At 41.7% G+C, this 25,000-nt stretch overlaps 2 protein-coding genes across 3 annotated transcripts in view; both read left to right on the plus strand.

The window, feature by feature from the left end:
* Positions 1-10,068, plus strand: part of LOC139375999 (coiled-coil domain-containing protein 136-like) — a 45,087-nt gene extending 35,019 nt beyond the window's left edge. Inside the window, exons 5-11 of the mRNA XM_071118021.1 lie at positions 767-867; positions 1,041-1,242; positions 2,858-2,966; positions 3,419-3,692; positions 6,947-7,078; positions 7,636-7,748; positions 9,359-10,068. Coding sequence (XP_070974122.1) covers positions 767-867; positions 1,041-1,242; positions 2,858-2,966; positions 3,419-3,692; positions 6,947-7,078; positions 7,636-7,748; positions 9,359-9,371 — 944 coding nt within the window. The 3' untranslated portion in view covers positions 9,372-10,068. The remainder of the gene's footprint in view (positions 1-766; positions 868-1,040; positions 1,243-2,857; positions 2,967-3,418; positions 3,693-6,946; positions 7,079-7,635; positions 7,749-9,358) is intronic.
* Positions 10,069-22,717: 12,649 nt separating this feature from the next.
* LOC139376005 (filamin-C-like) overlaps positions 22,718-25,000 on the plus strand; it is a 42,830-nt gene continuing 40,547 nt past the window's right edge. For both annotated transcript variants that reach the window (XM_071118036.1, XM_071118045.1), the window contains exon 1: positions 22,718-23,608. In XM_071118036.1, the coding sequence (XP_070974137.1) occupies positions 23,224-23,608 (385 nt within the window). In that variant the 5' untranslated portion in view covers positions 22,718-23,223. The remainder of the gene's footprint in view (positions 23,609-25,000) is intronic.

Below are 25,000 nucleotides of genomic sequence, written 5' to 3' on the forward strand. Positions count from 1 at the left end.
CCTGATGATTGGTTGATTAGTTGAATCAGGTCTGGGTTTGATGAATAGTTGAATCAGGTTTGGGTTTGATGATTAGTTGAATCAGGTGTGGGTTTGATGATTAGTTGAATCAGGTCTGGGTTTGATGATTAGTTGAATCAGGTCTGGGTTTGATGATTGGTTGAATCAGGTTTGGGTTTGATGATTGGTTGAATCAGGTCTGGGTTTGATGATTGGTTGAATCAGGTCTGGGTTTGATGATTAGTTGAATCAGGTGTGGGTTTGATGATTAGTTGAATCAGGTGTGGGTTTGATGATTAGTTGAATCAGGTCTGGGTTTGATGATTAGTTGAATCAGGTTTGGGTTTGATGATTAGTTGAATCAGGTCTGGGTTTGATGATTAGTTGAATCAGGTCTGGGTTTGATGATTGGTTGAATCAGGTTTGGGTTTGATGATTAGTTGAATCAGCTGTCTGATGATTATTTGAATCGGGTGTGGGTTTGATGATTAGTTGATAAGTTGAATTAGGTTTGAGTTTGATGATTTGTTGATAAGTTGAATCAGGTGTGAGTTTGATAATTAATTGAATCAGGTGTCTGTTTGATGATTAGTTGATAAGTTGAATCAGGTGTGGGTTTGATGAATAGTTGAATCAGGTGTGCTAGATCGGAAATAGATGAAGCGGAACATACAAGGTACCCGAAGGAGCGTTTTGATAAACGCTGTCGTAGCGACAGACATCTAAGCCCCTGTTCCTGTTTGTTTGTGCGTGTCCTCCCCTGTAGCCCAGCTGCGTTTGGTACAGGAGGAGATTGAATCTCTGGAGGAGGAGAAAAAGAGCGAACTGATTGAGGCCCACGAGGAGCTACGCCTGGCCCAGGAGGAGGTGCTGCTTTATTTTACTTGTAATACTACTTTAAGCTGTTCCACTTTATATTACTAGTTCCAGAACTATGTATGTGTTCTCTGCGAGTTCTAGGGATGGTGAGTTCGTGACGGTTCCTTGCTTGTGTTGAAGGTGCTGCTGCTGAGATTGATTTATTCATTAATTCAATACAGGTGCTACTGCTGCAGCAGGCGGCGGAGGAGTCGGCGGCTGAGAGGGAGAACGACATCGCCTCCCTACAGGAGGAGCTTTGTCGCCATCAGGCCGAGCTGGGGAGGCTCAACGAGGAGGCACAGGAGTACGAGCTGGAGATCACCACGCTCCGTGCCGAGATCAGCATGAAGAGTCAAAGGAGAGAGGAGGAGAGGAGAGGAGGTGAGAGAGCTTTAGGGGAAGTGGTGGGGAGAGGATGGGGAGGAGAGGACAGGAGAGAGAGGAGAGGAGGAGAGGAAGTGAGAGAAAGGGAAGGAGGAGAGGAGGTGAGAGGGGAGGAGGACGGGAGAGGAGCTGAGAGAGAGTGGAGGAGGAAAGGTGGAAGAGAGGGGAGGAGGTGGGAAGGAGGTGGGGAAAGGAGAGGAGGGACAGGAGAGGAGCTGAGAGAGAGTGGAGGAGGAGAGGTGTGAAAGAGGGGAGGAGGTTGGGAGGAGGTGAGGACAGGACAGGAGGGACAGGAGAGAGAGGGAGAGGGGAGGAGGTGGGGAGAGGAGGGGGAGCACAGGAGAGAGACAGAAGTAGGAGCTGGAGATCATCACATGGCAAGACGAAATCTGGGAAGGTCATCACAGTACATTTGCTGATCTCATGTCCACCAGCCAGGTCAAAGCAACATCAGCAAACAGCTTGTGTAAAGCCATCCTTCCCTGAGTCACACCCTAACCCTCTCTACAAGAGCACAGCAGTGATGTCATGTACTGGGCGAGAGTCCCTGATGTCACCGTGCCTCCCCCCCTGCCTTGCCTCATTCCCTGACAAACTCAGTGTGACATCACCCTTCTGGTATCCCAAACACCCCTGCAGCTCACTGTGAGAGAACAAGCGGTGGGGTGTAAAACACATTTGTAATGCTGCAGCCTTTTCCTCAACCCATTTTATTAAACCCCAGCCTTGATCTATGTGTTTGACTGTGAGATGCTAACCATCAGGGGCAGACTGGGACCAGATATTGTACCCTGGCATTTCTAACATACTAGCCCATTTGTCTCCTTGAAGCCCCTACACCGGCTCATTTTTATTTTACTTGAGTCCCCTATTATTAGCCAGATATTCATCCGTTTGCGTACAAAACCAAGTTATATGGGCAAAAAAATGGACCAGTCGTCTGGCATTTTCCTGAAATGCCAGATGGCCAGTCCGCCTCTGCTAACTATGATGCAACCAGCATCTGATGCATAGGATGACCAGGGAGGTTAACTTGAAAAGTGTGTGAGTTGGGCCCTTTTCCTGTCCTGTCCATTCAGAATGTAAGGAGCACGTTTCAGTAGAAAAATGCATGAAGGTAAAAGTAAATACATTTCTTAAGGAATGTAGTGAAGTAAAAGCTGTCAAAAATATAAATAGTAAAGTACAGATACCCCAAAAACTACTTAAGAAGTACTTTAAAATATTTGTACTTAAGTACTTACACCCCTAGGTTTGGGTCACAGGTTTATAGGTGTCACATTCCAGTCTGACGTTAGGTAGACACACACCAGGTCTTTGTTTTTCTGGGTCTCTCATTGAGTCTCTTGACTATTTATAAGCTGCATGGGCACGTACAACAGGATGAATAGTTTTGAGGGGTAGGCCACATGAGTATAGACTCAGAGTTGATACTTTATGTAAACCGGCAAAGTGTTTACCTGTGGCTGAACCTGTGGAGGTTGTGTTGCTAGTACCTCCCCATTTCACTCTGTTTCAGACCATTTTCTCCTGGGTCGTACCTAATGAACACGACCCTGGGGTGTGATGGTCCTGTGCTGTCCTGACTCCTGTACCTGTCCTGTTTGTTCAGGAGACGTAGAAACACTGAAGCAGGAGTGTGTCACGTTGAGGGAGGAGTGTGAGACATTGAAGAATGACAACAGACGTCTGACTGAGAGACTACAGCTGCAGAGGACAGGGTGAGAAAATCTTCTTCTTCTAGTTATTTTTGTTCTTGTTTCTCTTGTTCTTGTTGTTGTTCTTCTTGTTTTTCTTCTTCTTCTTCTTCTTGTTTAAAAAAAAATTGTTCTTGTGTTTCTTGTTCTTCTTGTTCTTCTTGTTCTTCTTGAGATTATTTTTCTTGTTGTTCTTCTTCTTCTTCTTCTTGTTATTGTTCTCCTTTTTGTTCTTAATATGTTTTTCTTATTTTCTTTTTATCTTCTTGTTGCTGTTCTTGTTATTCTTCGTGATCTTCTTGATCTTTATCTTCTTGTTCTGGTTCTTCTTATTCAATTTTTTTTTTTGATCTTCTTGTTCTTCTTTTTTAAAATTTAAAATGTTGGTTCTTCTTGATTTTCTTGAACTTCTTTGTTTTTATTCTTCTTGTTATTGTTCATTTTCATTCACTTTATAAACGTGTAATTTTCTTCAGCCACCTGTCCCTAAAGGAGGATGAAGAGGACACTGGGATCGGAGTGGGCACAGAGATGGGGGGCATGGCTGAGAGCTACATGACCATGGCAGACTGCCAGTCAACGGGCACAGGCACCAACTGCCGCCTGAAGGACGTGTCCATTCAGAAGAACATCTCGTTCGATGGGAAGCCCATGACCCCCACCGGCTGGAATGGAGGATTTGGGGAGATCGTCTCACTAAGGGACCAGCTGAAACAAGCTGAGGAGAAGGCCTCACTGGTACAGAGACAGGTACGCTACATAAGATAAAGATGATTAGAAGATACAGTGGTGGAACAGTAGTCATTGATGCCAACTGAATTTCTGCTGTGCTGTGGCAAGAAACGATTAGGTGGTTCAAGGAGGTTATAGGCGGGTCATTGTGGCACAGAAAAGTGCGACTCCCACTACCACATTTAGAACTATATTGAGTGACTCACACACCACACGTATCACAGTGGCAAAATAAAACATCAGAGAAGCAGCTGGCCAATCACAGACTACCCTGTCACACAAGTGGCTAATACTTATTTTTAGGTACTGCAGTAATGGACAACACAACACAGTGCACTAACCTGGACTGCTGTTTACATAACCTCTGTTCTGGGGTGTTCCGCAAGTGTTCCTTCCAGGGAGTGTTTGTTTGCCACTGTCCTTCTGCTTTCTCTTTGAGGTATCACCCAGGTTACCGTAAAGCTCTTCATGACATCTGTGGATGTAAAAAGGGCTTTGTTAAATAAATCAAATCAAATTGTATTTGTCACATGTGCCCAATACAACAGGTACCTTACTGTGAAATGCTGACTTTACAAGCCCTTAACCAACAACGCAGTTCAAGAAATAGAGTTTAGAAAATATTTACTAAATAAACTAAATAAAAAAAAATGACTTAACAATAATGAGGCTATATACAGGGAGTACCGATACTGAGTCAATGTGCGAGGGTACAAGTTAGTCGAGGTAATTTGTAAAGTGACTATGTATAGATAATAAACAGAGAGTAGCAGCAGTGTAAAAACACAGGAGGGGGGTCAATGTAAATAGTCCTGACGGCCATTTGATTAATTGTTCAGCAGTCTTATGGCTTGGGGGTAGAGGCTGCTAAGGAGCCTTTTAGTCCTAGACTTGGCGCTCCGGTACCGCTTGCCGTGTGGTAGCAGAGAGAGCAGTCTATGACTTGGGTGACTGGATCTTTGACAATTTTTTGTGCCTTCCTCTGACACCGCCTAGTATATACAGTACCAGTCAGTAGTTTGGACACACCTACTCATTCAAGGGTTTTTCTTTATTTTTACTATTATCTATATTGTAGAATAATAGTGAAGACATTAAAACTATGAAATAACATATATGGAATCATGTAGAAACCAAAAAAAGTGTTAAACAAATCTAAATATATGTTATATTTGAGATTCTTCAAAGTAGCCAACCTTAGCCTTGATGACAGCTTTGCAGACTCTTGGCAGTCTCTCAACCAGCTTCAGAGGTAGTCACCTGGAAGTCACCTGCATTTCAATGTACAGGTGTGCCTTGTTCAAAGTTAATTTGTGGAATTTCTTTCCTTCTTAATGCGTTTAAACCAATCAGTTGTGTTGTGACAAGGTAGGGGTGGTATACAGAAGATAGCCCTATTTGGTAAAAGACCAAGTGCATATTATGGCAACCTGTTATGGCTAGCGGAACCCCTTGACAACATCAGCTGAAATTGTTTTTCTAAATATTTAACTTTCATATATTCAAAGGTGCAATACACCAAATTAAAGCTTAACTTCTTGTTAATCTAGCCATCGTGTCAGATTTCAAAAAGGTTTTACATCGAAAGCACACCATACGGTTATGTTAGGTCAGCGCCTAGTCACAAAAAAACATACAGCCATTTTCCAGCCAAAGAGAGGAGTCACAAAAAGCAGAAATAGAGATAAAATGAATTACTAACCTTTGATGATCTTCATGAGATGGCACTCATAGGACTTCATGTTACACAATACACGTATGTTTTGTTCGATAAAGTTCATATTTATATCCCAAAATCTCAGTTTACATTGGCGCGTTATGTTCAGTAATGTTTTGCCTCGAAAACATCCTGCGAATTTGCAGAGAGCCACATCAATTTACAGAAATACTCATCATAAACTTTGATGAAAGATACAATTGTTATGCATAGGATTAAAGATAAACTTCTCCTTAATGCAACCGCTGTGCCAGATTTCAAAAAAGCTTTACGGCAAAAGCACACCATTCAATAATCTGAGTACAGCGCTCAGCCACCAAAACAAGTCATACAGATACCAGCCATGTTGTGGAGTCAGTAAAAGTCAGAAATAGCGTTATAAACATTCACTTACCTTTGATGATCTTCATCGGAATGCACTCCCAGGAATCCCAGTTCCACAATAAATGTTTGTTTTGTTCGATAAAGTTCATCTTTATGTCCAAATACCTCATTTTTGTTCACGTGTTAATTCACCAATCCAAATGCAAGTCCAGACGAAAAGTCAAAAAAGTTCCTTTACAGTTCGTAGAAACATGTCAAACGATGTATATAATCAATCTTTAGGATGTTTTTTATCATAAATCTTCAATAATGTTTCAACTGGACAATTCCTTTGTCTTTAGAAAGGAAAGGGAACGGAGCTCGTGCTGACGGCCGCGAGCGATCAACAACTAAAGGCTTTCAGCTGAGCCACTACTGTGACTGGTCTTATTCGCTCCTCTTTCACAATAGAAGCCTGAAACTATGTTCTAAAGACTGTTGACATCTAGTGGAAGCATTAGGAAGTGCAAAATGACCCATATCCCACTGTATATTGGATAGGCAATGACTTGAAAAACTACAAACCTCAGATTTCCCACTTCCTGGTTGGATTTTTTTCAGGTTTTTGCCTGCCATATGAGTTCTGTTATACTCACAGACATCATTCAAACAGTTTTAGAAACTCCAGTGTTTTCTGTCCAAATATACTAATAATATGCATATCTTAGCTTCTGGGCCTGAGTAGCAGGCAGTTTACTCTGGGCACGCTTTTCATCCGAACGTGAAAATACTGCCCCCTAACCCGAAGAGGTTATGGCAAGAATATCTCAAATAAGCAAAGAGAAATGACAGTCCATCATTACTTTAAGACATGACTTGCCTAGTTAAATAAAACTTTTATAAAATAAATAAATATAAGTGAAGGTCAGTCAATAAAACCATCAAGCGCTAAGATGAAACTGGCTCTCATGAAGACATCCACAGTAAAGGAAGACCCAGAGTTACCTCTGCTGCAGAGGATAAGTTCATTAGAAAAAAATCCACAAATTAAATTATTCTACAATAACCGATTGGTTACAATAACCGATTGGTTATGAAAATTGGTTATATATTTCCTCACCCTAAACATTTGGAAAAATATGTCCTCTATCCAGTGTTTTTTGAATTTTCGATGCTCCCTGAACTGTCTAGCTTTCATTTAGGTGATTATTCGATGATTATTAGATAGTTTGCTCTACTCTGTCTCTCTCAGTGTGACGGTTTGAAGACAGAACTGAGGGAGCTACAGGTGCTATATGACTGCAGCCAGAGGGAGAGGGCAGGGATGGAGGAGGAGCTACTGCGCTGCAAGGCAGAGTTGGAGAGGCTGGCTGGAGGGGGGCAGGTGAGAGGTCACACTGGGGTTAGAGGTCAGGGGTCACCCTAGTGATAGGAATTAATAATGGTATATTGCATATCTATTGCAAGGCTTTTGGACGTATGTTGTCCATTCTGACTGTTTCTAACTGTTTTCTGACTTCCACATTTCTCTGTGTGAGTTGTTTTGCGATTGTGTTTGCTGTATTTCTTGTTTTCATTTGCGGAAACTTGAACGTTTTTGTAGAAAACACATCACACCTATTCTGTGTCTGTTGATTCCATTCTCTCTCTCTCTCTCTCTCTCTCTCTCTTTCTCTTTCTCTTTCTCTCTCTTTCTCTCTCTTTCTCTCTCTTTCTCTCTCTCTCTCTCTCTCTCTCTCTCTCTCTCTCTCTCCATTGAAGTCCATGCCATGACTTCCCTCCCCCTTTATGTCATATCACGTTTCGTTTTTGAATTATTTGTGTGATTTTGTGGTGTCCATATGTCAACGTTTCTGCCCTCCACTCATTTATTATTTCGTTCCCTCCATTCCTCCCTCCCATCTCCATCCATCCGTCCCTCGTTTTCTTCCCTTCATCCAGAGCTACATCCATTCGTCTGAGTCTCCTGTTCTCTCCATCCCCTTCATAGGAATAATTATAATATTGGGAGTGGTTTGGTGCTGGTTGTCCGAGCTGGCGTCACAGAAAGCAAGGTAGGAGGAAGGATACTTCTCTGTCTGTCGGTCGTCTGCACTTTGGCTACGTATCTAATATATAGATATTACTGTACGTAGTTCAGGCAAGTAAAATTAGATAGTCAAGTAAAGTATTCCTAAAGTCTCAGGGCCTTTCTTACAGATTAACCTTTTACTGCAGTGGGCTAAATCAGGGTCACCCAGAGTGTTTCTTGGTGGTCTTTAAGAAATCTACTTTGAAACAAAAGTGAACACCTCACACACATGGTTATGGGCTGTACCATGTCAGATATAGAGTTGAAATGTATTCCATTTTTAGTTTGCATCCCAATATATATATACTGAACAAAAATATAAACGCAACATGTAAAGTGTTGGTCCCATTTTTCATGAGCTGAAAATAAAAGATCCCAGAAATGTTCCAGATAAAGAAAATGTGGTGCACAAATGTGTCAGTGAGCATTTCTCCTCTCCATCTACCTGACAGGTGTGGCATATTAATAAGCTGATTAAACAGCATGATTATTACACAGGTACACCTTGTGCTGGGGACAATAAAAGGTCACTCTAAAATGTGCAGTTTTGTAATACAACACTATGCCACAGATGTCTCAAGTTTTGAGGGTGCAATTGGCATGCTGACTGCAGGAATGTCCACCAGAGCTGTTGCCAGAGAATTTAATGTTAATTTCTCTACCATAAACCGCCTCCAACGTTGCAGTACATGTAACAACGCCAGCCCAGGACCTCCACATCTGGCTCCTTCACCTGCAAGATCGTCTGAGGAGGGGGACAGGGGGTGCTTAGAAGTATTTATGTCTGTAATAAAGACCTTTTGTGAGGAAAAACGTATTCTGATTGGCTAGGGGTGGGTGGGCCAAGTGGGTGGGCCAATGCCCTCCCAGGCCCACCTATGGCTGCGCCCCTGCCCAGTCATGTGAAATCCATCGATTAGGGTGTAATGAACGTATTGCCATTGACTGATTTTCTTCTATCAACTGTAACTCAGTAAAATCTTTGAAATTGTTGCGTGTTGCGTTTATATTTTTGTTCAGTATTCATCACAGATGACTGAAATACAACAAAACCGTTTGATATCGATACACCAGATTTCAGCAAAAAAAAAAAAAAAAAGTTTATTGTTTATAAAATTATGAAAAATATGAATGACATTCCACCCATGAGGCCACTAGAGGTCGCTATGATCATTCGACTGCAGGAAAGGTCAAAAGAGTTTTGTTTTGATCAGGTCCTGAGAATTGACCTAGGAGTGGCAATACACTTTTGTATAATTGAATAATTACTAGCTAGAGACTTCCAATTACAAAGGCACATTTATCGTGAGACATACAGCACATGCATGAAACATACCAAGTATTTTTTGGGTGACAGACATTGGACAGGTGGGCCGTTTCATACCGTGCTCTCCAGTATGACATCACTGCTAGATTAGTGTTTGATTATTTTACTATTTTCTATGTCCAAAATGTGTCTGAGTGTATTTAATGGGTGCACTAAGTGCTTGTGTGTGTGTGTGTGTGTGTGTGTGTGTGTGTGTGTGTGTGTCTCACAGTAAGTGTGCTTACATCTCTAAATGCTACCTCTGACTTCTCTCTCTGCGTCCTCAGGGGTGTGATATAGAACGGAACCCTATTCTGACTGTCACCGCGGCAACAGCTGTGCTTCTGATTCGTGGCTAGCTTGTTGAGAGGCCCGATGTTGAGCAGGTCAGATCAGTGACAAGTTACACCGACAAAGACGGTAATGTCTGCTTATAGACAACTACCCTCCATCCCCACCCCCTTATCACATCGATCTGGGACGAACAACAGATCACACGCCATTCCTCTAATTCATCGCTAGGAAGAGGAAATTCAGATGACAACTGTTCAGAAAACAGGAGCATGTTAAAAATGGAAAACTTCAGAAAACAGGAGATAAGTGTGCTCATAGTTCTGATGGAAAAGATGGACTCATTTTCTCTCCTGTTCTGGGGGACACAGGTCTTCATGAAGCTGAGAACATAGGGTGGATACTTACATTTAATTGGATAGTACCTTTCCCGCATAAATCTAGCTGGTTCTGTCCCTGTGACATCTCATTCTGTCTCTGTCTCTCTGTCTGTCTCACGGGTCTTGACTATGGGACTCAGTTGGTCCTGAGTTTAAATGTCTTATACTACTCTTATACAACTCTCATCTTGTATTTTACTAAATGTAATTATTAATATGTTAATTGATTGGTCATCTTTTAACAAGAACCACCTCTGCATCTTGCACATTTGCTGAATTAAAAACTCTTAAATAAATAAATAAAATCCACATGATGTTGTAAATAAGTCCTAGTAGAATCTTTCTGAAAATATAATTATATCTACACGTGTAATTTATTATTTAAAGGAATATGTCGAATAGGTGAAATAATTTAATGTCTGTGCCCGTGTCTTGTGAATAGCTCAAACCATGGGGATTTTTCTCAATTAGAATTAAATGAATAATGAAGACCTAGTATAGAGTTCTAGTCTAGAGTGACAAATGCTTTTCCCTACAAAAAAAAAATGTTTAAAGGCAATAGTTAATTTATAAAGCATTACGCTCTAAAATATTTTCTCATTCATTTACATTCACTTTAAAAATACAATGATCACTCCAGATGTCCTACCTAGAGTGAATTTGTTATTAGTGAGGATGTTTAATCTGGGTTTTCAGAGTTGTGTAAATGCCTATTTGTTATGGTGTCCTCATTAAAGGGGGAAGTGTATGGGAGATGTGTGTGCTAGTCTAGCAGCTGTTCTAATGCACCTGTCAGTCCTAGCCCGGTGTTTCAAGTCTATGTTTAACCAACCATCTCACCCACATACCAGTGTCCTGGCTATTTTTGTCCACAGTCACAGTCACTTCTTTTATTTACTGAACTTAACTTAGTGCACCGTCAGACAGACTTGGGTTGAAATACTATTCTGAAATCATTTCAAAAACCCTTATCGGTGTTTGATTGAGATTCCTGATTTAATGGACCAAAATAATTGTCCCCAAACGGCAAACCCCACCCATCTGTCACTCCAGGCAGGCTAAGGAAAACACCCACAGCATTTGAAGGAGTTAGACATGGTATTTGATCCCAGGTGTGCCGTCGGTAGAGTATGCATGGCTTCTGACTGCTTTGTCATGCAGTGACTGTATAATTAGCCACCCAAATATGTCAAGTTAGCACGCCCAGTCTGTATTTTCTTCTTCCACATCCCAGACTACACATCCCAGACTACACATCCCAGACTACACATCCCAGACTACACATCCCAGACTACACATCCCAGACTACACATCCCAGCTCACATGCCAGACTACACATCCCAGACTACACATCCCAGACTACACATCCCAGACTACACATCCCAGCTCACATGCCAGACTACACATCCCAGACTACACATCCCAGACTACACATCCCAGACTACACATCCCAGACTACACATCCCAGCTCACATGCCAGACTACACATCCCAGACTACACATCCCAGACTACACATCCCAGCTCACATCCCAGCTCACATCCCAGACTACACATCCCAGACTACACATCCCAGACTACACATCCCATACTACACATCCCAGACTACACATCCCAGACTACACATCCCAGACTACACATCCCAGCTCACCTGCCAGACTACACATCCCAGACTACACATCCCAGACTACACATCCCATACTACACATCCCATACTACACATCCCAGACTACACATCCCAGACTACACATCCCAGCTCACATGCCAGACTACACATCCCAGACTACACATCCCAGACTACACATCCCAGACTACACATCCCAGCTCACATGCCAGACTACACATCCCAGACTACACATCCCAGACTACACATCCCAGCTCACATGCCAAGCCACACTGTCTCTGATATGCCTTTGACCAGTTCACCCGTGAAGACTGGGGCCCATGTTTTTTTATTTTTTAAGAGTCTCACAGTAGGAGTTCTGATCTTGGATCAGTTTTAACTTTGGGATCATAATGAACAACATCACATGGACGTGGCCGGGGGTCGGGGAGGACTGATCCTAGATCAGCACTCCTAACCCAAGATGCTTTATGGATATTTTTTCGTACAGTAACACATTAACTGTATATGTGTCATGTTTCGATAGTGTGATCTATCTATTTGAATATACTGTAGCAGCTATTCATACAACAGACAAAGAACAGCGAATATTTAACCTTGAGCTTGTGAATGTCACAAAATACCTAATGTACACACTATTCATAACTGAATTGTTTCTGTACTTTTTAATCTACTAACACCTTCTTAAATGTGAAGAGAAAGGAATGTGTTTTTTATAAGGGGGTTGGATTTTCTTGGCTTGGGTTGGTCTTTCCACATGTTCTGAAATGTCATTAAAAAAAACATTTCTTTTTTTCTCCAGGTACACAGCTAGACAATGTTGACGGTCAGCATTCCATAGTTGAATGACGCTTGTGAACATACCAGAGATAGGATATTTAATTTGTGCTGTGTCTGGTCGTACGTGATGGTATGCCTGTGTGTGGGGACAGACGATTGGTAGACCATGAGGCAGCGAAACAAGTTTGATTGCAGAAGGCATTCTTCAAATTGGATTGTTATGTAAAATTCTGTCAATCGTTTTTTTTGGGGCAAATTCTAAATGTGTCTGGATTGAACCGTTCGATTTGTCGCAAAAAAAAACGAGGCAGCATTTTAAACGTTTTAAATGATCTGTTAACAACTGTGAAATTTTGTGACACATTAAAAGTCTAGTTACATTAGAGTTAATAAGGCATGCTACATATAGTCTAAGAGAAAAGTTAAAAAGTTTACTTATGTTTAATATGAGGTTTTTGTTTTACTTTGTATTTGTTTGATTAGCATAGGTTCAGAAGTGGTATCGACTAACGTGGGAGAGAAATATCACTAAAATCTCCATTTGTAATAGCTTTGTAGAAAGTCTATTTTGAGAGAGCAGTGTATATTTCATAGCCAAATGATGTAAAAGTGTATTTATGGTGAGTTTATTAAGAGAACCAAGTAAGTGTTGGTAAGTGTTTTCTACCTCTGTTTTCAATACCTCTATGTTTATTTGAGTAGTCAGTGCATGCAGGTCGAGGTTGTTTTTGGTGTTAGTACCCAGCATGAGTATGCTATTGTAAAAAATAAACAACCCACCAAAATCAATACTGATCCTCTGTTCACAAATTAATCTTGAATTTAGTTGTGGGACATCTTCTAATAGACAACAGTTTGTTTTCATTCAAGTTCCTAAATCTTCACAGACGAGGATGGAATCAAACCCAGTAGTAACACCTCCTCTACCAAATTTCTTTCTGCTGCTAAACTTCCTGAACTTTAGTTCATATAAACGTTGCTTTAACCTGAACATGATTGTTTAAGCTTATTAAAACCTGTTTTTCGAAAACAAACATTACTGTGTGTATGTGAGTTATATTGAGTTTATATTATGGTTCTCAGTTTGCTGCTTGCATTTTGTTCCCTTTGACTTTGTGGTTTGGAATATACAGTAGTTGAATATACAGTAGTCATGGCTTTGTTATTACCTAGAGGTGTATTATATAGTAGTTGTGGCTATGTTGTTACCTAGAGGTATATTATATAGTAGTCATGGCTATGTTGTTACCTAGAGGTATATTATATAGTAGTTGTGGCTATGTTGTTACCTAGAGGTATATTATATAGTAGTCATGGCTATGTTGTTACCTAGAGGTATATTATATAGTAGTTGTGGCTATGTTGTTACCTAGAGGTATATTATATAGTAGTCATGGCTATGTTGTTACCTAGAGGTATATTATATAGTAGTTGTGGCTATGTTGTTACCTAGAGGTATATTATATAGTAGTTGTGGCTATGTTGTTACCTGGAGGTATATTATATGGTAGTTGTGGCTATGTTGTTACCTGGAGGTATATTATATAGTATTATATAGTAGTTGTGGCTATGTTGTTACCTGGAGGTATATTATATAGTATTATATAGTAGTCATGGCTATGTTGTTACCTAGAGGTATATTATATAGTAGTCGTGGCTATGTTGTTACCTAGAGGTATATTATATAGTAGTCATGGCTATGTTGTTACCTAGAGGTATATTATATAGTAGTCATGGCTATGTTGTTACCTGGAGGTATATTATATAGTAGTCATGGCTATGTTGTTACCTGGAGGTATATTATATAGTATTATATAGTAGTCATGGCTATGTTGTTACCTAGAGGTATATTATATAGTATTATATAGTAGTCATGGCTATGTTGTTACCTAGAGGTATATTATATAGTATTATATAGTAGTCCTGGCTATGTTGTTACCTAGAGGTATATTATATAGTAGTCATGGCTATGTTGTTACCTAGAGGTATATTATATAGTAGTTGTGGCTATGTTGTTACCTGGAGGTATATTATATAGTAGTTGTGGCTATGTTGTTACCTAGAGGTATATTATATAGTAGTCCTGGCTATGTTGTTACCTGGAGGTATATTATATAGTAGTTGTGGCTATGTTGTTACCTGGAGGTATATTATATAGTAGTTGTGGCTATGTTGTTACTTGGAGGTATATTATATAGTAGTTGTGGCTATTTTGTTACCTGGATGTATATTATATAGTAGTTGTGGCTATGTTGTTACCTGGAGGTATATTATATAGTATTATATAGTAGTCCTGGCTATGTTGTTACCTAGAGGTATATTATATAGTAGTCATGGCTATGTTGTTACCTAGAGGTATATTATATAGTAGTTGTGGCTATGTTGTTACCTGGAGGTATATTATATAGTATTATATAGTAGTCATGGCTATGTTGTTACCTGGAGGTATATTATATAGTAGTCATGGCTATTTTGTTACCTGGATGTATATTATATAGTAGTTGTGGCTATGTTGTTACCTGGAGGTATATTATATAGTATTATATAGTAGTCATGGCTATGTTGTTACCTAGAGGTATATTATATAGTAGTCATGGCTATGTTGTTACCTAGAGGTATATTATATAGTAGTCATGGCTATGTTGTTACCTAGAGGTATATTATATAGTATTATATAGTAGTCATGGCTATGTTGTTACCTAGAGGTATATTATATAGTAGTTGTGGCTATGTTGTTACCTGGAGGTATATTATATAGTAGTTGTGGCTATGTTGTTACCTGGAGGTATATTATATAGTAGTTGTGGCTATGTTGTTACCTGGAGGTATATTATATAGTAGTTGTGGCTATTTTGTTACCTGGAGGTATATTTTGAACAGTAAATTATTTGAAAAATAAAATATAATCACTCTTAATACTGTACGTGTCAGTGATACGTACAGTGTACAAACATGCAAATATTGATGGGGTGGCTGACAATGTCACGGAAGTGGTGGCAGGTAGTCTAGCGGTTAAGAACAGTAGCTGAAAGGTCAGTGCTTTCGAATCCCTAACCGGACTACGTGAAAAATCTGTCGATGTGCTCTTGAGCAAGGCACTTGATCCTAATTGCTCCTGTAAGTCGTTCTGAATAAACGTGTCTGCTAATTGACAAAAACATATCAATGGGTCTAGAAGCCATGCTTTGTTATGATTCTGAAAGGCCAGATAGCTAACAACAATGACCAGAAGCAGCCATGTGGGGCATCGTAGGTGGGTCGTTTCAGCTAGTTTTATCTTGTTCCCCAAGTGGTGAAGGTGTGCAACAACACCTCTGCCACGCTGATCTTCAACACTGGGCCCCCACAGGGGTGTGTGCTCAGCCACCTTCTGTACTCTCCCTGTTCACCCATGACCGCGTAGACACGCACATCTACAACTTAATCATCAAGATTGCTGACGACTCAACAGTGGTAGACCTGATTAGTAACAACAATGAGACAGCCTGCAGGGAGACGGTGAGAGCCCTGGTGGAGTGGTGCCTGGAAAATAACCTCTCTTGTCGTTAAACAAAACAAAGGAGCTGATCGTGGACTTACAGGAGACATCGACGAGGCCGCAGTGCAGTGGTGTAAAGTACTTCAGTAAAAATACTTTAAAGTACTACTTAAGTAGGTTTTTGGGGTATCTGTACTTTACTATTTCTATATTTGACCAATTTTACTTTTACTTCACTACACTCCTAAACAAAATGATGTACTTTTTACTCCATACGTTTTCCCTGACACCCAAAAGTACTTTTTGAATGCTTAGCAGAACAGGAAAATGGTCTAATTCACACAATTATCAAAGAGAACATCCCTGGTCGTCCTTACTACCTCTGATCTGGCGGACTCACTAAACACATCCTTTGTAAATAATGTAAGTGTTGGAGTGTGCCCCTGGCTATCAGTAAATAAATCAAACCTAGAAAATGTGGCAGTCTGCGTTACTTAAACAGGCAGCTGAACAGGACAGTTGAGCTAATTTTGATAAACAATATTAAATTAATTTAAGCATAGGAATTTTGTTTGGCATATTTTATCATCTCAACCAATACCATTTAGTCAAATAATCATATGGTTTTCATTTTCGGACTCCCATATTTTTTTAGACACCCATTCAAAGGAAGTGAATGTGAGCAAAACCAAATGTCATTTACCATATTTTTTTTGTACTAATTGTGTATAATATGGGAAATTACAAGGTTGTAAAATGTTGTTGACTTTTAAAACATCAATTAAATTACTAATATGTTGTTGCTTTACAATTTTAAAGAACTCTTGAAAAATATCCTCTACCAGGCGTTTGAGCTGCCCATTAAAGGAATGCTTATTAACCATGTAATCTTATAATCTCCACCTGGCACAGCCAGAAGAGGACTGGCCACCCCTCAGAGCCTGGTTCCTCTCTACCCAGTACAGCCAGAAGAGGACTGGCCACCCCTCAGAGCCTGGTTCCTCTCTACCCAGTACAGCCAGAAGAGGACTGGCCACCCCTCAGAGCCTGGTTCCTCTCTACCCAGTACAGCCAGAAGAGGACTGGCCACCCCTCAGAGCCTGGTTCCTCTCTACCCAGTACAGCCAGAAGAGGACTGGCCGCCCCTCAGAGCCTGGTTCCTCTCCACCTGGCACAGCCAGAAGAGGACTGGCCACCCCTCAGAACCTGGTTCCTCTCTAGGTTTCCTTCTAGGTTCCTGCCTTTCTAGGGAGTTTTTCCCAGCCACTGTGTTTCTACATCTGCATTGTTTGCTGTTTGGGGTTTCAGGCTGGGTTTCTGTACAGCACTTTGTGACATCAGCTGATGTAAAAAGGGCTTTATAAATACATTTGATTGATAATAAGTCAAAACTGGTGATAATGGACAATAGAGAAATATTGTTCTGGGATATTTTTGTCTGTGCAAATAGAAAAAGCCTTTCAAATCGATATCAATATTGTGCCTGTTATCTTTTATATGTTTCACAATATCATTCAGTACATGTCATTTTACTGGTATTCTAAGCATATAAACCGTAAACACATACATTTACATGCATTTGAAAATATATTTTATCAACGTTTGATATCAGTCCTAATTTAACTAGGCCTATCTTCCATCAGGAGTAAACGGAGCAGACATAATGGAAATGAATGTATACTATCTTTTGGAAGAATTTAAAAGTCTATGCAAATTCCAATTCAACATTAGTTTACTCTAATTGAGCAACTTAATTGGCTGGTGGAGATGTTTGCAATTCACAATCTATCACAGTTTTAGTCATTCAAACAAAAATGATTCATTACTGGCCTTTATTGAGGCTAAATACACATATTATTTTATTGGTGTAGAGGTTAAAAGGTTAATGCGATCAAGAAACATCTCGTTTATAACAGAGACCAGTTGTTCTGGTTATATGACGTCTTCTCATTACAACCCGAAGACAACGTCACCAAGACGTCATGTGCCAAAGGTTTCCCAATGGGTAACGGTAGAGCGTTTAAGGTTTTCAGAAGGAATCCCATTCATGAAATCACCAGCGCGACCGTGTCGGTGTCACACAGAACTCTTTTCCCGGCATCACATTACCCCCGGCCGTAATAACAACCAATACACGGAACTCTATGTCTGCGTTCCAAATCACACTTCCTTACATGGTCCACTACTGGTCCACTCCACAGGGAATAGGGAATAGGGAATAGTGTTCTATGTGGGACACAGACTCTATATCAGTGTCATTAAGTCTCTGACAGCCAGGCAGTCATGTCAGACACACGAGGGGAGGCTCCGGATGTGCCAAGGATGCTGACGAGGTCTTCTATATTACACTCATTACACAGAGACTTTACTAACACTCATGGTTTACTGAGATTGTATGTAACCTCAAGGGCCAGAATTAGCCTGACTGGCAGTTATACTGGACCGACGGTGAATATAGAAATGATCTTGATCTCCTGACTCAAGGGCAAGTGTCTGAGGAATGTTCTGGAATATATTCACTGTGTGATACATTTACTCACGTCGTAGGCCTCCCCGAGTGGCGCTGCGGTTTGATACTCGGGGTTCGATCCCAGGCTGTGTCACTGCCGGGCCGTGATCGGGTGTGCCATGGGGCGGCGCACAATTGGACCAGCGTCGTCCGGGTTAGGGGCGTGTTTGACCGGTGGTGCTTTACCTGGCTCACCGTGCTCTAGCGACTCCTTGTGGTGGGCCGGGCGCCTGCAGGCTGACTTCCGGTCGTCAGTTGAACGGTGTTTCCTCCGACACATTGGTGCGGCTGGCGGGTGTTAAGGAGCACGGTTTGGTGGGTCGTGTTTCGCCTCTCCCGAGCCCGTTGGGGACTTGCAGCGATGAGACAAGATCGTAACTGCATCGCAATTGGATATCACAAAACTGGAGAGAAAAAGCATAAGAAAATACGTCGTTATGATTCTGATTACATTTAGGCCGTTTTGAGCTAGTTGGGAAAAAAGTTAGAAAAACGTATACAAGGAGGGACATAACTCTTTAAGACTAATAAGAAGTTATAAAGGCTCATACATGCTTATAACAAGTTGTTAAACATATAACATGAAGTATTATTTTCTCTGAAGTGTGTTGAAACAACAAGAAGGAATCCTACCCGTGTCCTGTCTGGGGCATGACTATCCTGGACATTCTCTGTGTATGTGTCACAGTTATCCTGGACGTTCTCTGTGTATGTGTCACAGTTATCCTGGACATTCTCTGTGTATGTGTCACAGTTATCTTGGATATTCTCTGTGTATGTGTCACAGTTATCCTGGACATTCTCTGTGTATGTGTCACAGTTATTCTTAGCCCACAACTAGCTATGCTTACCCTGTCAAGGATAGCTTACACTCTGTGTGTGTGTGTCAGACCTGGTTTCAAACAGTATTTTAAATAACTTAAAATACTTCAACTGGGCTTGTCTGGCACAATGGAACCAATAAAATAGTCACACAAGTGCTGTCCCAGCATCAGACAGTTTACACCAAGCGCTAACATGTGAGTTTCGTGATCTGATCAATATGATCCAATCACTTTTCCAAGGTTTGTTGCATATAGAGTCTCTTATCCATCCCACTGTGTCCCCATTGTGACCAGATTAGCTGGTGCCTCCCTGTATGCAAAGTAACTGACAGATACAATTTTAAAATAATATTTATTTATTTTAAAGACAATCACTGATGGCATAAGTCAATGGTGCCACCTGTCAATGATTTTAGAGGGTCGGTTTCAGGACGGTTTAAATGGTTTGACCGTCCAGATCTGTTTACGCGAGATTGATATCCAGACAACAATGCCTGTTAATCGTCTACAAATGTGGGCACATAAACTTTTTATAATGATGTTTATTGATAAGTTATTTTAGGCTAATGACATAACAACATACAGCCAATCACTCTGTTGAACATTCTCAGAGCTGTAGGTCACTTAGACAACAGCCGACTTTGCAGACTAATGTCTGGTCTAAATATCATTAGTTGATGTTAGCGTTTATGGTATTTGCCTGGCATGACATAATATGACATCTATGTTTCCCTGAGCTCCCTCTGCCCGTGAGGAGGTCAGGGGTCATTTGACCTCTGGTCAACAATTGCAGAGCTGCATTGAAAGGGACACTAGTCTTCATGGAGGAAAGCATTGTTGACCTCTGTGAGATTGTTTATTGACAATACATATTTCACAGAGAGGTGGCACATAATTGTGAACCATACGTAATGACAATGACTTTCGTAGCCCGATGAACAACTAGCAATATGACCTCATGGCTCATAATCAAGCTTCCCAAATCTCTCTCTCTCTCTCTCTCTCCCCCTTTCAACTCTCTCTCTCTCCCTCTCAACTCTCCCTCTCCCTCTCTCACCCTCTCCCTCTCTCTCTCTCTCTCTCTCCCTCCCTCTCTCTCTCTCCCTCTCTCATCCTCTCCCTCGCTCTCTCTCTCTCTCTCTCTCCCCCTCTCTCTCTCTCTCTCTCTCTCTCTCTCTCTCTCTCTCTCTCTCTCTCTCTCTCTCTCTCTCTCTCTCTCTCTCTCTCTCTCTCTCTCTCTCTCTCTCTCTCTCTTTCTCTCTCTCTCGCTCTCTCTCGGAGATAAAGATAATCCCTATCAGTTTAAATTTTCTTAAAATGATTTAGCAATTTGATAAAAGGTGCAAAAGGACAACATAACCATCAGAGGCTAAACACAGAAGCCCCGTTTATACCCGGTGCTGACATCCGCCCTTTGTCCTGATCTTGTCCAAATTCTGATTTTGCCCACATCTGCAGGTGTAGATTATTTAAACGACACACTGTGATCTGATTGTGATCAGATCTTTCTAACCACCTCCAGAGTTAGTCAGGCAATGTGTGATTTGTGTCTGGATATCAATACAAGTGTAAACAGATCTGGATGATCAAACTATTTAAATCATCATTATACCGGTCTCTAAAATCATGGCATCAGCAATTGTTTTAAATAAATACATTATTGATCAAAAGTTTTAGAACTATTTTTTAAACTATTTTCTACATTGTAGAATAATAGTTAAGACATCAACACTATGAAATAACACAAATGGAATAATTTAGTAACCAAAAATTGTTAAACAAATCAAAATATATTTTATATTTCAGATTCTTCAAACAGGCCGTCTTTGCCTTGATGACAGCTTTGCACACTCTTGGTATTCTGTCAACCAGCTTCACCTGGAATGCTCTTCCAACAGTCTTGAAGGAGTTCCCACATATGCTGAGCACTTGTTGGTTGCTTTTCCATCACTCTGCGGTCCGACACATCCCAAACCATCTCAATTTGGTTGAAGTCGGGGGATTGTGGAGGCCAGGCCATCTGATGCAGAACTCCATCACTCTCACTCTTGGTCAAATAGCCCTTACACAGCCTGGAGGTTGTTGAAAAACACATTATAGTCCAACTAAGCCCAAACGAGATGGGACGGCGTATCGCTGCAGAATGCTGTGGTAGCCATGCTGGTTAAGTGAGCCTAAATCACAGACAGTGTCACCAGCAAAGCACCCCCACACCATAACACCTCTTCCTCCGTGCTTTACGGTGGGAAATACACATACAGAGACCATCCGTTTACCCACACCGCGTCTCAAAAAGACACAGCGGTTGGAAACAAAAACATCAGATTTGGACTCCAGGCCAAATTTCCACCAGTCTAATGTCCATTGCTCGTGTTTCTTGGCCCTAGCAAGACTCTTCTTCTTATTTGTGACCTTTAATAGTGGTTTCTTTGCAGCAATTAGACCACGAAGGCCTGATTCACAGTCTCATCTGAGTAGTTGATGGTGAAATGTGTCTGTTACTTGTACTCTGTGAAGCATTTATTTGCAATTTCTGAGGCTGGTAACTCTAATGAACTTATCCTCTGCAGCAGAGGTAACTCTGGGTCTTCCATTCCTGTGGCGGTCCTCATGAGAGCCAATTTCATCATAGCGCTTGATGGTTTTTGCGACTGGAGTTGAAGGAATGTTCAAAGTTCTTGACATTTTCCATATTGACTGACCTTAATGTTTTAAAGTAATGATGGACTGTCATTTCTCTTTGCTTATTTGAGCTGTTCTTGCCATAATATGGACGTTTGTCTTTTACCAGATAGGGCTATCTTCTGCATACCACTCCTACCTTGTCACAACACAACTGATTGGCTAAAACTCATTATAAAGGAAAGAAATTCAAAAAATGAACTTTTAAGAAGGCACACCTGTTAATTAAAAGACATTCCAGGTGACTACCTCATGAAGCTGGTTGAGATAATGCCAAGAGTGTGCAAAGCTGTCATCAAGGCAACGGGTGGCTACTTTGAAGAATCTCAAATGTAAAATATATTTAAATTTGGTTAACACTTTTTTGGTTACTACATGATTCCATATGTGTTATTTCATAGTTTTGATGTCTTCACTGTAATTCTTCAATATAGAAAATAGTAAAAGTAAAGAAAAACCCTTGAATAAGTAGATGTTATAAAACTTTGGACCGGTAGGGAACATTCACATTCTTTTTAAAGAATATCTGTGAAATAATTTGCATACAGGGAGGCACCAGCTAATTTAGTCACTATGCGGAAACATTGAATGGATACGATTTTAAATATTATGTGTGGACATGACACCACAAACCTTGATCAGATATGTTGATGTCAGCTCACGGTGTAAACAAGGCTTCTGTGTAGGACATTCATCAATAATAAATATTGTTTAAAGGATTTAACAAAGTGGTAAAAGACCAATAGGCGAAATAACAACATGAATATAGTATAGCCTAATCCACAACGACATGAGCCACATATTAAAACCCACTTGATTTTAGGATGCGTCATTATCTTTTCTTGTCTAAATTGTTTAACAATTTAGGAGCTCGATCCCGGATCATAACACACTAGGCTACTTTACAACAACCAAGAAGTCCCGGCATCCCACCACCCAAAGTGGAGTGGCTAAAAATACTGTGCGCTGTCACAACTGTTGCTCTGGGTGGGGGTCCACCAATCACTGCCCGATCATCCTTTACGGCCAATCCTGACTCACCCCGTTATCCATATGGATTAGAAAATAGCCTATGATTGTAGTTATGACTATGGGGTCTACGACGGGTGTGACGTGACCCCCACGGTCTCTTTATATACCCCACTCTTGCCCACCTCACACCATTCAAGTTTAACCAACAGACTCCAGTGAACTACATTGCTACTCTACTCCTCAAGTGCTACAGAGCGAACTGGACCATTTTTCAAAAAGCGACATTCTTCTCTGAGCATATCTATTAAGAGGCAGCGACTACATTTGTCAAGCCACTGCCAATTAAAAACCCGCGACAGGCTGCGTTGCAGTAACAAGGACTGTAAATCGGATCAATTCATCATTGTCCTGACAAGAAGAGGCTTCTTCACAAGGACATCCGAAAAGTCTCCGGGACACTTTTTTTTTTTTAAACTCTCTTCTCCCAAGTTTTGAACTTTTACCACAGCAAGTGCGCTCGAGCTTGACATCGACACGCTAAACTTTTTTTGCAGATAACTTCACACATCGGTCTGACTTGCTGTATAAAAAGGGACACACGGAAAACCGCCAACATGACGAGCAATAACACACATTACTACGACGACAGCCAGCCACCGCAGCACTACCAGGGCACTGACAGCTTCGAGGGGGACGAGGAAGACGAGATGCCGGCTACGGAGAAAGATCTTGCCGAGGATGCACCATGGAAGAAAATCCAACAGAACACCTTTACAAGGTGGTGCAACGAGCATCTCAAGTGTGTCAATAAGACCGTGACAGACCTGCAGAAGGATTTTGGCGACGGGTTAAAGCTCATTGGGCTCCTGGAGGTTCTGAGCCAGAAAAAGATGTACAAAAAACACCACACCAGACCCAACTTCCGACAGATGAAATTGGAAAATGTGTCCGTCGCTCTGGAATTTTTGGACAGGGAACACATCAAGTTGGTGTCTATTGGTAAGTGACAAGTGAGCTTTTGGGCTGGAATGTTTTTAATTCATTTTTGAGAGAGAGAGAGAGAGAGAGAGAGAGAGAGAGAGAGAGAGAGAGAGAGAGAGAGAGAGAGAGAGAAAGGGAAAGAAAAGGGGGCTGAATAGGGGGCTGAAATGTTTTTAATTAATCTTTGAGAGACAGAGAGAGAGAGAAAGAGAGAAAGAGAGAGAGAGGAAGAGAGAGAGAGACAGAGAGAGAGAGAGAAAGAGAGAGAGAGGAAGAGAGAGATAGAGAGAGAGACAGAGAGAGAGAGAGACAGAGAGAGAGATCTTTGGGCTTGCCTTATGATGGCATGCACATGATTCTCTGTGATGAATACACATGACTCTCTGTGATGAATACACATGACTCTCTATGATGAATACACATAACCCTCCATGCATCAGTCACATAACACTTACTAGAACAGGGGAATAATGGGTTTTTCACAATAGCAGACCTTAGATTGTCGACCACATATTATTGAGAGAGACCCGTTTGAATCGTTCTGCTGAGTGACTCAGCCTGAGTCTAAACATCCATCTACACCTCAGTATTATGCCACTTCCTGTCAACCCAGCTTGTCAGGTGCTCTACAGTCTGATGCATGGCTTTCACAAAATGGCCGTTGGTCAGCCATCTCTATGGAAACTCTTACAGCATAGGTACCATTGAGATCACTGGCTGATGTCCAAGACACGCCGTCCACCCTGGACGATGTCAGGGCCAAGACACGCCGTCCACCCTGGACGATGTCAGGGCCAAGACACGCCGTCCACCCTGGACGATGTCAGGGCCAAGACACGCCGTCCACCCTGGACGATGTCAGGGCCAAGACACGCCGTCCACCCTGGACGATGTCAGGGCCAAGACACGCAGTCCACCCTGGACGATGTCAGGGCCAAGACACGCAGTCCACCCTGGACGATGTCAGGGCCAAGACACGCCGTCCACCCTAGACGATGTCAGGGCCAAGACACGCAGTCCACCCTAGACGATGTCAGGGCCAAGACACGCCGTCCACCCTGGACGATGTCAGGGCCAAGACACGCCGTCCACCCTGGACGATGTCAGGGCCAAGACACGCCGTCTACCCTGGACGATGTCAGGGCCAAGACATGCCGTCCACCCTGGACGATGTCAGATCCAAGACACGCCGTCCACCCTGGACGATGTCAGGGCCAAGACACGCCGTCTACCCTGGACGATGTCAGGGCCAAGACACGCCGTCCACCCTGGACGATGTCAGGGCCAAGACACGCAGTCCACCCTGGACGATGTCAGGGCCAAGACACGCCGTCCACCCTAGACGATGTCAGGGCCAAGACACGCAGTCCACCCTGGACGATGTCAGGGCCAAGACACATCGTCCAACCT

This window comes from Oncorhynchus clarkii, chromosome 2 (assembly GCF_045791955.1).
Source record: "Oncorhynchus clarkii lewisi isolate Uvic-CL-2024 chromosome 2, UVic_Ocla_1.0, whole genome shotgun sequence".
NCBI classification, from domain to species: domain Eukaryota; kingdom Metazoa; phylum Chordata; class Actinopteri; order Salmoniformes; family Salmonidae; genus Oncorhynchus; species Oncorhynchus clarkii.